The 16851-nt window shown below is 47.5% G+C and overlaps 1 protein-coding gene across 1 annotated transcript in view; it reads right to left on the bottom strand.

Moving 5' to 3' along the window:
• Positions 1-16851, bottom strand: part of B4GALT6 (UDP-Gal:betaGlcNAc beta 1,4- galactosyltransferase, polypeptide 6) — a 47500-nt gene that overhangs the window by 25051 nt on the left and 5598 nt on the right. The window contains exons 3-4 of the mRNA XM_014541551.1: positions 16248-16364; positions 7325-7438 (exon numbers count right to left, since the gene is read on the bottom strand). Of these exons, the coding sequence (XP_014397037.1) occupies positions 7325-7438; positions 16248-16364 (231 nt within the window). The remainder of the gene's footprint in view (positions 1-7324; positions 7439-16247; positions 16365-16851) is intronic.

Below are 16851 nucleotides of genomic sequence, written 5' to 3'. Positions count from 1 at the left end.
GGCGAGATTGTGCTCTCAAGAAGGTAAGCCCAATGCTGAATTTGCAAGACACACCACAACGCCTCCCACTTTGGAATGCGGGACCTAAATGGGTCTGGGGTCTGTTAGGTATGTGCAGGCCCAAACCATAGGATAGTGTTTTCTATTAAAATGTGATTCTTTTTTTTTTTTAATAACAGTGGGGTCTTGAACTTACGAGTTTAATTCGTTCAGAGACCAAGCTCGTTAAGGAGCTCGTTAACTCAAATTACTTATCAATTCAATGCAAAAAATCGGCCGAGAGACAGCTGGTATCTCAAAAAACTCGTTAGTCGGGACACTCGTAAGTCAAGGCCCCACTGTATATGTATTTTTATTTCAGAGAGGAAGGGGGAGAGAGAGAGAGAGAGAGAGAGAGAGAGAGAGAGAGAGAGAGAGAGAGAGAAACATCAATGATGAGAGAGAATCATTGATCGGATGCCTCCTGCACGCCCCCTACTGGGGGTAGAGCCCACAACCTGGGCATGTGCCCTGACCAGGCCACCTATGAGCCAGGAAGGGGGCCTTCACCAGATGCTGAATCTGCTGGATTAAGACACACCTGTACGCCTGCACACACTCACACTTCCTCCCCCCTCCTGACCTGCCTCACCCGATTCACAACTTTCCAAGTTTGAATTTCCCACCCAAAAAATACCACTAAAGCACACAGATTAACCCCATCATCTGGTGGCAATATCTAATATGTTGCTTTGAACATAAACTGTCAACCAAAACAGATGTCACCTTGTATGTGCATTTTGACGTCACGGGGGTGGCGGAGGGGATCTCTTGGCTAGCCGTCTTTTAATGCATGATCAGTTGGCTCCACTTCTCATTTCCCTTCAACTTGTTAAATATTTACTCCTCCCTTCCAAGAGGCACGGTCCTTCTTGGTCGCCCCTCATGTGTGCGTGGCCTCCTACTTTACCACAAACATGAGAGCGGCAGGCATGAACCCCTCACTTTTCTCCACCGGATCTCCAAATAACGGTGCCCTCGCCTCTGAGGAGGTGGTGTCCCTACTGCTTCCCGAAGCTTATTCTTCATCCCGAGCACATCTGTTTCCTGGAACTTCCCCCAGATGTGGCTCCGAGGACACTTCCCTTATGCCCCCTCTTATTCCCAGCTCTCGTCTCTCCGAAGTTTCTGTCCACAACACCTAACCCTCAAGTCCATCTCTTCCTACGTTGTTCTTTCCTTAACCATCCCCCTTCCACGATCCCTTACCCCCATTCTCCTTGCCTTTTCCAGCAAACTTTTTTTTTAACCAATTAGTTTTTACGTATTTCTGAGTCACTTCTCAGGACAGTGTATTTTGCTTCTTACCCCACCACTCTATGACATTGTGCTCGCTGCGGTGCCCGTTCATTTTCTACCGGCCAAGTTCAATGGCTCTCCGGTTGCTCACTCTACCTGCTTCCTTTGAGATACAGGACAAGACGGAACACTCTCTCCTGGGAGTGCTCTCCCCGCTGGCTTCTGGGACCGTGTTCTCCGGTTCCTCCACCTCCCTGACTGATGTCCCCCAGGGACCAACTCTTAGCCTCCTTCAAGTCTCACTTCCTCTCGTTTCCAGCTCAGGCCCCTCTGATGAAATTCAGACCTCAAGTTACCTCTCCTGAGCTTTAAACAAAACAGGCCCAGCACTGAACTCATTCACTTCCCCATTCTCCGAACTAGGTGCTGATCCTGCATTGTTTGTTTCAGTTCACGGTCACCAAGCCAGAAACCTGGAAATTAACCCTGGTCCCTCGGTCCGTCACCACCGACCATCTGGTCAACAACCTCCTCCTCTCTCCAATGCCACCATCCGGGCACATGCCCCTGTCATTTTCCTGGGCCCCTACAGAAGTCTCCTCACTGGTCTTCCAGATCCAGTATTTCCCCATTTTCATCCATTTTCAACTTCTCATAAGAAGTACCATCTTTCTGAAGTACCATCCGAATCCATCCTTCATCTACTTGAAGCTAATGAATGTTACAGTCCCTAGAGCAGTGGGGGTTTTGTTGGCTTGTTTCTGCTTTCTCCTTGTTTGCCCCTGGACCTGTGAAAGCTCTGCACCTCCACCTTAGAGAGATGAAGACCAGGCCATGTCTCAACCCGAGGCTTACCCACTCGGGGCTCCACTCCCTCTGAAGCCCACCGCATGGGCGCCTAGGGAGTCATGGAACCCACAAAGCCCTCGGACTGCTCAGTCCCTTACAAGGCCCTTCCGTTCCCTGTCCAGCCTTCTCCCCCACACGCCCCACTACACCCACCTCCGTCACAGGGCCACTCTCATTCCTGGATGCAGAGCCACCAGTGCTGTGACGCTGTCCCCGTCCCCACTTGCAGGGGCCCCTCTCTCTGAAATCTCCCTCTCCTTTGGGAATGAAGTGCTGTCTGGCTCCCTTCCTTACACAATAACCCTTTCGTGGCCGTCAGCTCACTGCCTTTCTCTGAACCCGTTATCTGCCCCAGCTGGTACACACAAGGTCATGTTTAGCTTTTCTCCTCCTGCCCCTATGACCAACAGAGCCCAGCCCGCTGCATGTGCAGCCTCGGCTCAACAATTGCTTTTCTACTCAAAAGTGACTCCCACGTCCCTTGTCAACAATAACTATATGCCTGACGGTTTGTTACATTAAACGTGATTTGAGCTTTCCTGAAGTTTGCTTGCTAACCTTTTCCCTCTTGGCTGATTTTCATTTGAATTGTTTAAACCAGCGGTTCTCAACCTGCGGGTTGCGACCCCTTTGGCGGTCGAACGACCCTTTCACAGGGGTCTCCGAAGCCCATCCTGCATATCAGATATTTACATTACGATTCATAACAGTAGCAACATTACAGTTATGAAGTAGCAACAAAAATAATTTTATGGTTGGGTCACAACATGAGGGACTGTATTTAAAGGACCAGAATCTTGAGAACCACTGATTTAAACTCATCTCAAAACGTCCTTGTAGCTTTTGTTGTGTTGAAAAGGCTAGTCTGGCTGGTGTGGCTCAGTGGTTAAGCATCAACCTATGAACCGGGAGGTCACAGTTTGATTCCTGGTCAGGGCACATGCCCAGGGCTCTATCGCCAGTGCGGGGCGTGCAGGAGGCAGCCAATCAATGAATCTCCCCCATCATTGATGTTTCTATCTCCTCCTCTCCCTTCCTCTCTGAAATCAATAAAAGTGTATTTTTAAAAAAGAAAGAAAACTAGCAACTATAGAAACTGTCTGGGTTAACCCATAAAAGGAGCTATTCCACAAACAGTAAGGACAGAATATAAAAGCCACTTCAAATGTGTTCTATTGGAATAAGAATTAAAAGTCAGGAAAATCACAGGTCAGCCTATCTTTATTTTAAAGCAAAGTGCACAACTGACATTTTCCATCTCGACCTCACCCAGAAAAAGCAAAGCATCCATCCATGCTACGCAGTCACTGCCTGTTAGCTCTCAGAAAAGTGCAATTTCTATTTCACTTTGTTAGCACAGACAGTTTCACATAAATTGTATTTTAAATGAACGTGTATTTGCCATCTGGAGAATCTGTAAGTACTAACATAACAAGGAGTATTCACTCATAGTGTATAAATAATCACATTAAAATAGACTGTATGGTGTAACTGGCTGAATATAAAACATTGCTGAAATCCATGAAATCAGTTTTATCTGAATTCCTATTGGAAATTTCAGATGTTATCTTTATGATAATGCAATGGAGAGTCTCATCGCTTCACTAGAGAAAAAGCAAAAAGAAGTCACAGCTAGATAATCAAGCTCACCAGTTTTAAGCCTTAACTTCACTTTTGGTGATTGTTAAGAAAATGAAGTACCATTCACACTTGAGTGGTTTTCGCCTAAGTAGATCTTAATCTTACGCAGAGCTTCCTGTAACTATTATTTGGGGAGGTATCGTATTCAATTATTTTGTGTGATATTATAATAAGATTTTACACTCAGGAATTTTATTATGCTGGGTCTACCATCGCTGGGAAATAACCTTGTTAATTAAACGAATTTAAGGATGCAGAGCCAACTATACAACTCTTCGACTCCACACATATCTCCCAGGTTTCACATTCTCTTGATCACTACCCAGCTTGACTACACCATTTAAAGAAGTGAGGAGAAGGAAAGGGACTATGGAATTAACTCCAGTTAGGCTTCAAGCGCTGCGCTGCTGTTTACCCTTGCAACGCTCTGAGGTCGATACTGCGATCCCAGACTTCACACACAGGAAAACGGAGGTCCCCTTGGCAAAGATTCGCACTAGTGAAGGGGCCTCCTGGACGGCCCACGCCAGGCGCTCTTGGCAGGAGCCTCATTGTGCTGGCTGAGCCCACGGCCTCTTTCCACGGAGTTACCTGTATGGGGCCATATCTCCTGCCCAGTAACCCCGTCACTGTGGCCACAGCTAACTAGACAAGCGCTTGGTGCTGGACTCAAACCAGCTGCCCACGAGGAGGCCTTGTGTGAGCAGGTAGCGGACCAGACGAGTGTGACCTCTCTTGTAGAAGAATGCAAGACAGAGGAGCAGCCCAGCCAGCGTGGCTTAGTGGTTGAGCGTCGATCTATGAACCAGGAGGTCACGGTTTGATTCCTGGTCAGGGCACATGCCCGGGTTGCGGGCTCAATCCCCAGTAGGGGGTGTGCAAGAGGCAGCCAATTAATGATTCTCCCTATTCCTTCCTCTGTCTGAAATCAATAAAAACATTAAAAAAAAAAAGACTGAAGGTGGGAGAGGGCAATGGGGGGAAAAAGGGGGACATATGTAATACTTTCAACAATAAAGATTTATTTAAAAAAAAAAAGACTGAGGAAAGGGGCAGCAGCATGAAGACACGCAGGGATAATGAAAATAAACTGATGATGATCAAAAACAGACCCAGAGTCACATAGGCATGAACAGACTGTCCAACCTCAGAGGGAAGGCAGGGGAGGGTGGGTGGGAAGAGATCAACCAATGAGCTTGTCTGCATATATGCATCACCCACGGACACGGACAATGGGGTGGTGAGGGCCTGGGGAGCGGAGGGAGAGGCTGGAAGAAGTTAATGGGGGAAAAGGAGGACCTATGTAATACTTTCAACAATAAAGATTAAAAGAAAATACTCAGAACAACAAACCAGAAAAGCCCACGGGAAAGGCAGTGCGGAGCAGCCAGGCCCTCGCTCCAGCGTCGCTGAGGGGTGGCGAGTGGGGGCTGGAGGAAGCCCCGGAAGGCGTGGCAGGCAGTGCTTGTGAGCAGTTCATTAGCACTCGCAAAGCCCTGATGAAGAAAACGGCAACTAACCCCAACGGGAGGATTTCCTGAAAGCTATAAGCCCTTGAATATGCAAATTATGCAAATGAAATTACTGTCATCAATATTTCAACAGAGCACTGCTCAGAGCACTCAGCCCAGCACAGACAGAAACATTCATTTTCAGAAAACCAAGGCTGCAGTAACAAAGGGGCCGCACGCTCAGAATCTACTGAGGGTTTTTACTAGAAATACCCGGGCGCCGTGTCAGATCAGCGAAGCCAGAAACGTAGGGGTCGGCGGAGAGTTATGAAAGCCCCCAGGCTGTGTGCAGCCGAAGGGAGACCAGAACTCCAGGTCAGCGGGTCTCAGAACGTGGCCCAAGTCACTAGCATCCAGGTCACCTGGGAGCCCTCAGACACCAGAACCCCAGATCTGCTGACTCTGAAACTCTGAGGGTGGGGCTCAGCGGTCTGTGTTTTATAAGACAACTGGGGATTTTGACACAGGCCAAAATTTGAGAACCATGGCCTTAGATGGTATTAAAAGGGGAATCTTTCTTTTTATTACAGGTCTATAATATCTATGAACTACAAATGGAAAAGAAGCCTACAAATATGGCAGACAAAGGCCAAATTCCTCAGTAAACTCAGGTAAAGACATAAAAAAAACACACTTCGGTACTGAGGACATTAGAACACAATGATATACAAGTAATTCAAAAATATATTAATTTAGATTTTTAGTTATATAAAAATCAAGATATAAACTCATATGTATAAAGTATATTTAAAAGGGAATACAAAGAAAAAGAAGCCAAAATAATAGCTATGTTGCCTCTGAGTGATTGTAATGTTCTTTAGTAGTGATAATGTATTCTCTTCATAATTTTGAAGAATATATATATTTAAAATACAATATCTTGATTTCTACACAAAAGTTAAAAAAACAGAATTATAAAATTATTAGAAGGAAATAAAGGAGAGCATTTGCATGGCATTGGGATACAGAAAGCTTTCTTAACACACACAAAAAGCAAAAACCTTAAAGTGACTGGTACACTTGAAAACATCACAATGTTAAACTGTCGTAAAATAAACTTCATCCGCAAAATGAAGAAACCCAGGGACTGTGAAAGGTATTACAGCAGAGATAGCAGACAACAGATCACTCCCAGAACATGTATGAAAAGACTCCCAGTGATCAATGCAAAAACCTCATTAACCAACAAGGAACTGATAAAGGACACGGTGACAGAACATTCAAAACCACTCAGAGTCACATGACGAGTTCCTTAAACCCACGAGTGTTGAGGAAAGCAAAAGCTGAAACAGTGAGGTACGTTTATTCAAAGACGCACTGTACAAGACTGAATGAAAGAGACAGATCTACATGTACCCACCTGCATAGTTCTCAAAAATTATTAAGTAAAAAGAGCAATTTACAGAATGAAGTGTAATGTAAAACCATTTATTCAAATTCTTAAAACCTTTGAAACATTTTCATTTTCTAACCAGCCACCTATCTATATAAAAAGTAATTTTAGCCCTGGCCTGTGTGGCTCAGTTGGTTGGAGTGTCATCCCATAAACTGAAAACTTGCAGGTTCGATTCCCAGTCAGGGCACATACTTAGGTTGCAGGTTCAAACCCTGATGGGGGCCCAGCAGGTCGGGGCACACACAGGAGGCAACTAGTCGATGTTACTCTCTCACAATGATGCTTCTCTCTCTCTCTCTCTTTCTCTCTCTCTCTCTCTCTCTCTCTCTCTCTCTCTCTCTCTCTGAAATCAATAAACATATCCTTGGGTGAGAATTTATTTTAAGTAATTTTAAAATAAACTGTAAGAAAACACATTGAACTCACAATAGAGGTTACTTCTGGGATAAACTTTTTCTTTAGCTTTTTAATCCCCCTCCCTCCCCAAAAATATCCTTAACCAAAAAAAAAAAAAAAATTGAACAGCATGCTACACAGTATGCGCATCAGCACCATAGTAATGATGTGCGCCTGGCATGCTCACTTCACGTGACTTTTATTATTTTATCATAATACAAGCAAACAGTTAAGTCAAATTAGTGACACTTACGCATGTAAGGCAGTTTTTCTGGGCAGGGGAGGTATGGAGAGTACGTGAAGTTTTCCGGAAGATACGTTGTTGTCTGAACAAGATAATCACTTGAATTACTGCCTTCGGGATAATCTTGGAGAGAGAGAAAAAAGTTACAACCAAAAACTGCCTTTGGCTTTGCTTCTAGTTTGAAATATGTCACCGTCACTGTGAGAAGATCTGCAATATGCAATCTACAGAAGCACTTAAAAGGAATCTATAATAATAAAAGCGTGATATGCAAATCGACCGAACGACCAAACAGCAGAATGACCGTCCGGACGACCTTCTGGACGACCACACTATGACACGCACTGGCGCCAGGCCAGCCAAGGCAGGTGCGATGCGATTGGTCGGGGGGCCCCTCTATTGCCCCACGATCGCCCTGCAGAGGGAGGCCCAGGCCACCCAGTTGGCAGTGCTGCGGTGGGTGGGCGGGGCCTCCCTCTGTGGGGCGATTGATCTGGGGGCCCCGAGATTGATCGCCCTGCAAAGGGAGGCCCAGGCCAGCCAAGCGATCGCACCCCATGCCTGTCGCCCACAGAGGGAAGCAACGGGTGGCGGGGGGGAGGGAGGAGCCCCACACAGATGGCAAGCAGTGGCAGCAGCGGGGGTGGGGTCAGCTGCCGGCAGCCGAGGGGAGGAAAGCCCCGATAGGCCCTGATCGCCAGCCAGGCCTAGGCACCCTACCCGAGGGTCCGATTGAAAGAGGGCGCAGGCCAGGCTGAGGGACACCCCCATGTGCACAAATTTCGTGCACCGGGCCTCTAGTTTCCTATAAAGAACGAGCGAAAAGCAAAATGCGGTTGCCATGGCTCCTCCTCCATGTATCATTTACTGCCGCCAGAAGGGGCCTCTCAGCAAGGTGTCCCCAGGGAACCCTGGGACAGGCCCAGAGAGCAGCCGGCCTGACCCACTCGCAGCCATACAGGCCCATTGGCGGCCGCATGGGACACCTGCTCCCACCCCTCCCTGGCTGACCAGATGGAAAGGGCGGTGATGACCGTACACCAGGGACTCGGGAATCCTCTCCACCACAACAGCCAGGGGTGCTCGGACGACCACACAGACAGGCACGGCTTCGAGCACCCACGGAGCACAGGTGTGGGGGGAGCGCATTCTCAACACCCACACGCAGGGGACTGTAATTTACCCCCTCAACTCACTTCTGTAACACGGCCCAATTTAAACCTTTACGTCAGTCACTTCCAGCCCCGGGCTGCTCCCTGGGGAGCCCGAGCTGTTACCACAGTAGGTCCACTATCTTCAGGTTCAGCAAGCTGTAACGCAGGGGGAACCGGTCCAGAGCCCCAAGGTCAAGTGCTGAGTTCAAATCCTTGATCTCAACACACACCAGCGTGGTGGTGCAGGGTAAGGTAACATGGTTGCTCCCGTGCCCACCTCCTGGGGCCGTGTCCGATTTCAGCCAGAGAAATGGATTGAGTGCTGAGAGCCCGTAGACCAGTGGTCGGCAAACCGAGGCTCGCGAGCCACATGCGGCTCTTTGGCCCCGTGGCACGGGCCACAAAGTTTCAATCGCAGTGTACGTGCGTGCCCGCACGTGGTATTTTGTGGAAGAGCCACACTCAAGGGGCCAGTCTGCCGACCACTGCCGTAGACAGATGCACTGAGGGAGCTCGGAGCAGCGGGCTCAGGTGAGCACCGGACCCAGATGGGGACAGCCGGAGCCTGAGGAGTTTTGTACCTGGAGCCAAGAGATCACCTGTCGGCCTCCTCCTGGAACGAACGTCCGACCTGCCGGGGTCCTGCCCTGTGAGCGGAAGCCGGCCTAAGGGGGTGAGCCCCACATGCAGGGAGCAAGAGGTGAGAGGTGCAAATGGCTGATGACACTGCGTTCTGTCTCCTGGGCCTGCAGGGAATGAAGCTCGGGCAGAAACTTCTGGAACATGTGAAGACTCTCATTCCATCTGGAGAATGTGCTCTGAGTGCGCGATTCCTACGGAACTGCCTGCGTGAGGGAGGTCGGAGAGGGGAGAACAGGCCTCTGACTTAAAAGTGCGGCTATCGCCCTGACCGATTTGGCTCAGCGGATAGAGCGTCGGCCTGCGGACTGAAGGGTCCCAGGTTCGATTCCGGTCAAGGGCATGTACCTTGGTTGCGGGCACATCCCCAGTGGGGGGTGTGTAGGAGGCAGCTGATCGATGTTTCTAACTCTCTATCCCTCTCCCTTCCTCTCTGTAAAAAATCAATAAAATATATATTTTTTTTAAAAAGTGAGGCCTGTCAGTGACCAGCAAGCCAGAAACTGCAGGTCCAAATCCTCTATCTTACTCAACAGGCCACACCACCCCCTCTCACTGTGGAAAATGGTAGAATCCTGGACACGGAATATGGAGCACGTACGTGAGAAGCGTCCAAGGAAACCAAACCCCTCTCTGTGCACCTCTGCCTAACACAAATATCCACTGATCATCAACATGGAATTACTGGGCCCTGGCCGGTCTGGCTCAGTGGATAGAGCGTTGGCCCTCAGACTGAAGGGTCCCTGGTTCGATTCCGATCAAGGGCATGTACCTCAGTTGCAGGCTCGATCCCCTGCCCTGCGGGAAGCAACCAATCAATGTGTCTCTCTCACATCAACGTTTCTCTCTCTTCCCCACCCCCCCCCTCTCAAAAGTCAATGGAAAAACATCCTCTGGTGAGGATTAACTACAACAACACGGAATTAGGGGGGATGTGGCTGGGGGCCAGGGTGGCACTGGGAGCAGAGACGCCGCCCACTCCAGGCCACCTGCTGGGAGGGCCCCCCGAGGCTGCTAAGCAGAGGTTGATGGGGACCAGGAAGAGACGGAAGCTGGAGGAGAAGGTCCGATTTTAAAGGACGGCCCGGCAGGTCATCGTGCCTGTGCTGCCAGAAGGGTGATGGGACGATCGCTACGGCCTGTTCCACCAGGACGGGGAGGTCCGGAGGGAATCCTTTCTCTGGGCGCCCAGGAAGCGGCCGAGGAAAATCCTCCACCGAAGGGGAGGGGGAGGGGACTCAGTGGGCAGCGACCGTCCTGTGTGCCCAGCGACAGACTAAAACCACAGACACCCCTCGAGTCGCCCACCACCTACGTCTCATCTCACCCACAGGTGATGGAGAAATTTAAAGATACGCAACACAAGTATAAGGAAGTCCAAAAATGTTCTGATTCTTTCCGTAGGAGGCTTTGAAAAAATATATCTAGACAGATATCAAATTTAAAGTTATTCCCAAAATAACTTCCTCCTTTCCCTTCCCGGGGCCTTGCTCTGCTGGCTGAGCAGCTGCTGCTCGCTGTGCACTTGCAGGAGGGAAGACAGACGGTGGGTCAGGCTGTCCCTGGGCGTCACTGCCTTTCTGGGCTCCAGAGACCAACTTGCTCATCACCCCGAGGCAGAAAAATGTCACCCCCTCACACATCCTCAGAGTCACGAGTTAACTTTCAGTAAGAGGTGCCTTGACTCCGCAGAACTGATTCATTCTCGTCATTAACGCCTGGACCCCTCTCTTGGCCACACACGGTGCGTTTGGAAATCCACACCCAGCTCCCAGAAAACGTGAGCTCTCCAGACATCCCTGCGAACAGCTGCTAACGCGGCTCCTTGGGGAGTCCGTGGCAACAGGAGGCAGGGGGTATCTCACTTTTTATTTTCGTGAGAGAGAAGGACCGACTCTTTCACAAAGGAGCCCCTGCATCACTTTTATCAGTTTTTACAGAACCACATTTTTTAAAAAACACCTTAAAATCATGCAGCGTCAGTCTCTGCACGTCCCTTAAATACAAAGTGTTGGAGCTGCACGTGTTCACTTGGCCACAGGCTTATACAGGATCACAGGGCCCTCAACTCACAGCCAGGCTTGTAGCAGCATCTGGGCTACGCGAGCACTGTGTCCGGTGGCACGGATGTCACCCCCCTGTCCACCCCCGGCCACTGGTCTGAATCTCTCTTTTGTGAAGTTAAACTCCCTCCGAGTTTAAGTATCTGATGAAGTTCCGGCAACATAGTAGAAAATGACTGCAAATGAACACTTCGCAACTGACACCAGGGCCAACGACGACCTAAGGTTTGAGGGACTCTCCTGCAATAAACCCACAAAATCATTATTCCTTCAGAGAGGCGAGGTCCCTCCGGGCGAACCGCTGCTTTCCACGTCGGTTTTAAAGGGTTTGCGTGGCAGATGCGACCGAGACGGGTCCCCACAGCTGCTCTGCAGCGGAGACGTTATTTCATCTAATGAACGGGTCCACCTCCCCAGCCACACCCGGGGGAGGGGACACGCAGAGGAACTGCTGCCCATCCCCTCCCGGCCTTACGGGGAAGGAACAGGGCCCAAGGAGACTCGCCAGGACCATGTTTTTCCGGCAAAAGGGCAGGGTGAGCCGGGAATAGAAACCCAGTGAGTCCTAATCTGTTTACCACCAGCATGTCATGTCGCTCTGGCCATGTCCGGGGGCCTCAGAACATGCATCCATTACAGAAGGAAGTGCGCTGGGTCACTGCTAACAAACCCACTAGCCCCAACAGTGCATGACCCTCATCATCTGCTTCTGCCATCGCTCACTGAGTACATCTTGTTTTTTTATTTCGACCGACTCCGCAGCCATAAGGCCAGGCACCGTTTGATTATGAGAGAGTGTGATTTCTTTACGAAAATATTTTACATGGAATCTATTTACATGTGACGCTTCCGAAAGTCAGGTACAGGGGTAAAAACCCCTTTTTGAAATCAAATGTACTTATAACTGACACAACCTATTTGCCATTAAATGTTACATTTTATTTTTATACTAGAGGCCTGGTGCACAAATTCGTGCACTGGTGGGGTCCGGCTGGCTCACCCTGATTGGGGCCGATCAGGCTGGGCTGGCCAGGGAGAGGGGTTGCGGGCAGTTGGTGAGCTGGCCCCACCCCCAATCGGGTTGGGGGGGCCAGTCCAGGGGGAGGGGCTGTGGGTTGGCCGGCCGGCCCCGCCCCCAATCTGCTGGCCAACCAACCGAGGCCCCTCCCCCCGGTTGGCCCTGCCCCCTGGTCCAACTCCCGGTTGAACTCCCGGTCGAGAGGACAATTTACATATTAGCCTTTTATTCTATAGGAAGATATTTTTATTAACATATAGCATTGTATTACTTTAACGTGTACAGCATAATGCTTTGACATATGTACATGTTGCAAAATGATTACCACAAGTGTAGTTACTATCCATCACCAGACATAGTTACAACTTTTTGTCTTGCGATGAGAACTTTTAAGAACTAATCGAAGTATTAAATTTTAAATGAGGTAGTGCATGTCAATCAATTCTCCCCCTAGAAGTCAGTCAGTTCTCTGTACATCTTATTGGCAATGATCTCCGCTTTGGCAGATCATATTAGTGTAAATTCATAGAGAAATAGACAACTGCATTATAACTATGTTCCCCCCACCCTCTCCCAAAGCCTCATATAAAGGGAGGATGTTTCTGTTAATGTCGTATCCCAGTATCTAGGTAGGTATATGAACTAATTGTCCAATATAAATGAAAATGGCAGAGCTCGTGGTTGCCTACACCAACTCGCTTTCTCCCCTCTCTCTCTCTCTCTCTAACAGAACCTGACTTCCAACCAGAGCACCAAGGGGCCCCCTCAAAGACGTAATCCCCAGGCCCTCACGACTGCGTTCTGGCCACTGAGATGTCAGCAGAGATGCTGTGGGCTTCCTGGAAGGCTCTTCACAGGGCACTCTACTCGTTCTTCTCTTCCCCCTTCCCTCCTTCCCACTGACCAAGCACCCACACAGAGCCTGAGCCCTGGCCGCCTGGGGGACGGGAAGCTCCAGACAGAGGGGAGACGGGAAGCTTGTGAAGCCCTTCTCCGCAGAGCCCCCCCACACCCCCAACTTCAAACCTCTTCTACGGGGAACAGAGCCCTCATATGTTTAAAGCATCGCAGTTGGGTCTCTCTTACAACCAAATCCAAGTCCTAACTCATGCGACGAATGACTGTCTCCCAAGAACAGTTTACTGCCAATGAAGGACCCATGTGAAGAGTTTTCAAAGGTTCATAAACATCTGCCCTGGCCAGTGTGGCTCGGTTGGTTGGAACATCATCCGTACACCGACAGGCTGCAGGTTCATGGCGTACATAGGAGGCAATGGATCACTGTTTCTCACATCAATGTTTCTCTCTCTCTCTCTCTCTCTCTCTCTCTCTCTCTCCCCCTAACCCTTTCTAAAAATCAATAAATATGTCCTCGAGTGAGGATTTAAAAAAAAAAAAAGTAAGCAAAATATAATCCAAGTATGCATTGGCTATTCAGTCTTTATTGAAAGGATGACTTGGTGAGAAGAGGAAAGGATTTCCTGTTTTTCCCACTTTTAGGGGGTTGAGGGAAAGTTCATCTTGCCCAAGCAATCAGTTCTCCTGTTTATGCTTAACATTCGCACACATAACAAACTCCTACCCCAGGAAAAGAACTTGATTATACACAGATTTTTAGTAATGTAAAGATGCTTACTACCTCTGTTAATGAACACCTTTACAATCAACTTATTCAACCAGGACAAGTCCTAAAGTAGTTCTTAAGATGTATACACTTCTCCTAAAATTGCCCTACTATTCAGAAGACCAATGAAGACGACCAGTTAATGAGAGTTTCACTAAATAAAGCATCAACAGCAATGAGACAGTCTTTCTAAAATAAAATAAAGAGAAGACAGTTAGGAATGTTTTGATTTGTGGTGACCATAACACAAATTTGGCAAATAACTAGGAAGGATTTTATAGAAGCATGTGTGAAATTAAATTAAGAATCTGTATGTTAGATATGAAAAAATGCTCAAAGATACTAATCATCCGAGAGATGCAAATAATCAAAACCACAATGAGGTACCATCTCACACCTGTCAGAATGGCTACCATCAACAAATCAACAAATGACAAGTGCTGGCGAGGATGTGGAGAAAAGGGAACCACAGTGCCCTGCTGGTGGGAATGCAGACTGGTGCAGTCATTATGGAAAACAGTATGGAGTTTCCTCAAAAAATTAAAAATGGAACTGCCATTTGACCCAGTAATCCCACTTCTAGGAATATATCCTAAGAAAACAGAAACACCAGTCAGAAAGAATGTATGCACCCCTAAATTCATAGCAGAACAATATACAATAGCTAAGATCTGGAAACAGCCCAAGTGCCCATCAGTAGACAAGTGGATAAAAAAGAGATGGTACATTTATACCATGGAATACTATGCAGCAGTAAAAAAGAAGAATCTCTTACCCTTTGAGACAGCATGGAGGGGCCTGGAGAGTACCATGCTAAGTGAAATACGCCAGTCAGAGGAAGACAAGTATCACATGATCACACTCATATGTGAAATTTAAGTAACAAACTGATGAACCGAGTGGATCCAGAGACATGGAAGCATGGAACAGAGTGTGGAATCTCAGAGGGAAGGCGGGGAAGGTGGGTGGGTGAAAGGTGATCAACCAAAGACCTTATATGCAGATATGCATAACCCATGGACACAGACAATAGGGTGCTGAAGGCCTCAGGTGGGGGGAGGAGGGGAGAAAGGGGGCTGTACAGGGTCAATGGGGAGAGGGGGACATATGTAATACTTTCATAATAAAGAATTATTTTTAAAAAAGAATCTATGTGTTAGAGTCTTGAATTTTTAGAAGGGTCTAAAACTATCACCTACCTTAACATGCATTTTAAGAAAAAACATCTGTGGCTGGGAGGTAAGACTGTCCTATCAGTGTAGTATGTGTGTATGTTGTTTACAGGGGCACAATTGAAGAACTGTTGACACAAATTGAATCTTTAATTTTAACTGTTCAAAAGGAGAATACAGAGGATAAGACAGCCATTGACTTATCAATCAGGGTGAGCCTCAACCACCAGCCATTGAGCCCTTTAGAGGCACCCCACCATTCTCAGGAGACGATGTGGAGCAGGCGTAAAGGAGCACAACACTGACACCCATTCTCACCCATCTCACCGTCATTAATTTGGCCTGTTAGTTACTTTTTAACCTCAGATAGCCCTAATGAACATTCTTCCAGAAAATATTTTTAAAAGACAAGAGCAGCTACTAATTTCTAATTTTGTATAATTCCCCTTTAGCCCCTAAAAAGTTCATGAAATGATTAAGAACCTTTGATAATGAAAAACAGTAAGTATTTTCTAGACACAGTTGGAAAAACATTTTAGGACTTAGAATAAACATTAAAGGGGGGGGGGAAGAATAGCTACTATGAATAAAATATTCTTTTTGTAGTTAATTTATCCTATATAATAAAAGGCTAATATGCAAATCGACCAAACAGCGGAATGACCAGTCGCTATAATGCGCACTGGCCACCAGGGGACAGATGCTCAACGCAGGAGCTGCCCCCTGTGGTCAGTGCACTCCCACAGAAGCTGGGCTCATGGCTGGCGAGCGCAGTGGCAGTGGCGGGAGCCTCTCCCGCCTCGGCGGCAGCGCTAAAAATGTCTGACTGATGGCTTAGACACACTCCCCGAGGGCTCCTGGACTGCAAGAGGGCGCAGGCTGGGCTGATGGACTCCCCCCTGCCAAGTGCACGAATTTTGTGCACCGGGCCTCTAATCTTAAATACAAAAGAATTGGAAAAATACAAGCTGCTTTTCTATTTTGTTGAATTCAGGTTTGCAAGAATTCACCTGAGTATCTTTGCACAAAACCCTCATCACTTTTATATAGGTCTCGGACCTTTATAGATCCTAGAATAGAATGCGTCACAGTCTTGGCTCGAGCAGTGAAAGGATTTTCCAGGACACTTAGGAGGGGACACCCTCATCTTTCACAGGGAGTTACCTGGAGGCAAAACCAGAGCTTGGAGGTTGGGTCACTGCTTTGTAACTACAAGGCGAAGAGGCAGAAGCAGAGCCAGCTTATGCAGGAAGCAATCTTACCTGTACCGTTGAGTGTCGTGTTCTTATTTGTGTAAAGCCTGATCATATGTCCTATCGTTTTCACATTTTCTCTCAACATTATTCCTCGAGCTTGTACCATAAAGAGATACGTGTTGGCTATAAAAGGAAAAGAAGAGAGAGAGAATATCATGACTCAGTAAGCTTTCTTTTTAAATTTAATAAAATATTCAGAATTGGGAAACTGCCCAATAAACCCAAATTGACTTAATTAACATGTCCAAAGGGAAAACAGAAATATAAAATGACTATTTCTAAATTTTCAAAAACTTACCAAAACATTGCTTTTTAAAAATAAAAATGAAAAAAATTAAAGTAGTGATATCCATCAAATAGAATAAGACTGAATGACCAAACAGAAATATCATAATGAATTCCTTTATCTATAAATTATTTTCTACTATAAAATATACTTGGAAATTTCAAAGAGGCATTCTATTACAAGTATGCGATCATCTTCTATATATATAAAAGCCTAAGCGACCAGCTGGTAGCTATGACATGCACTGACCACCAGGGGGCAGACGCTCAACACAGGAGCTGCCGAGCAACAGCAACTTTGCAGAGTGCCCTCTTGCACTCCAGG

Source organism: Myotis brandtii, unplaced genomic scaffold (assembly GCF_000412655.1).
Source record: "Myotis brandtii unplaced genomic scaffold, ASM41265v1 scaffold107, whole genome shotgun sequence".
NCBI classification, from domain to species: domain Eukaryota; kingdom Metazoa; phylum Chordata; class Mammalia; order Chiroptera; family Vespertilionidae; genus Myotis; species Myotis brandtii.
Note: the sequence above shows the minus strand (reverse complement) of the source record. Positions and strands in the feature narration are given on the sequence as shown.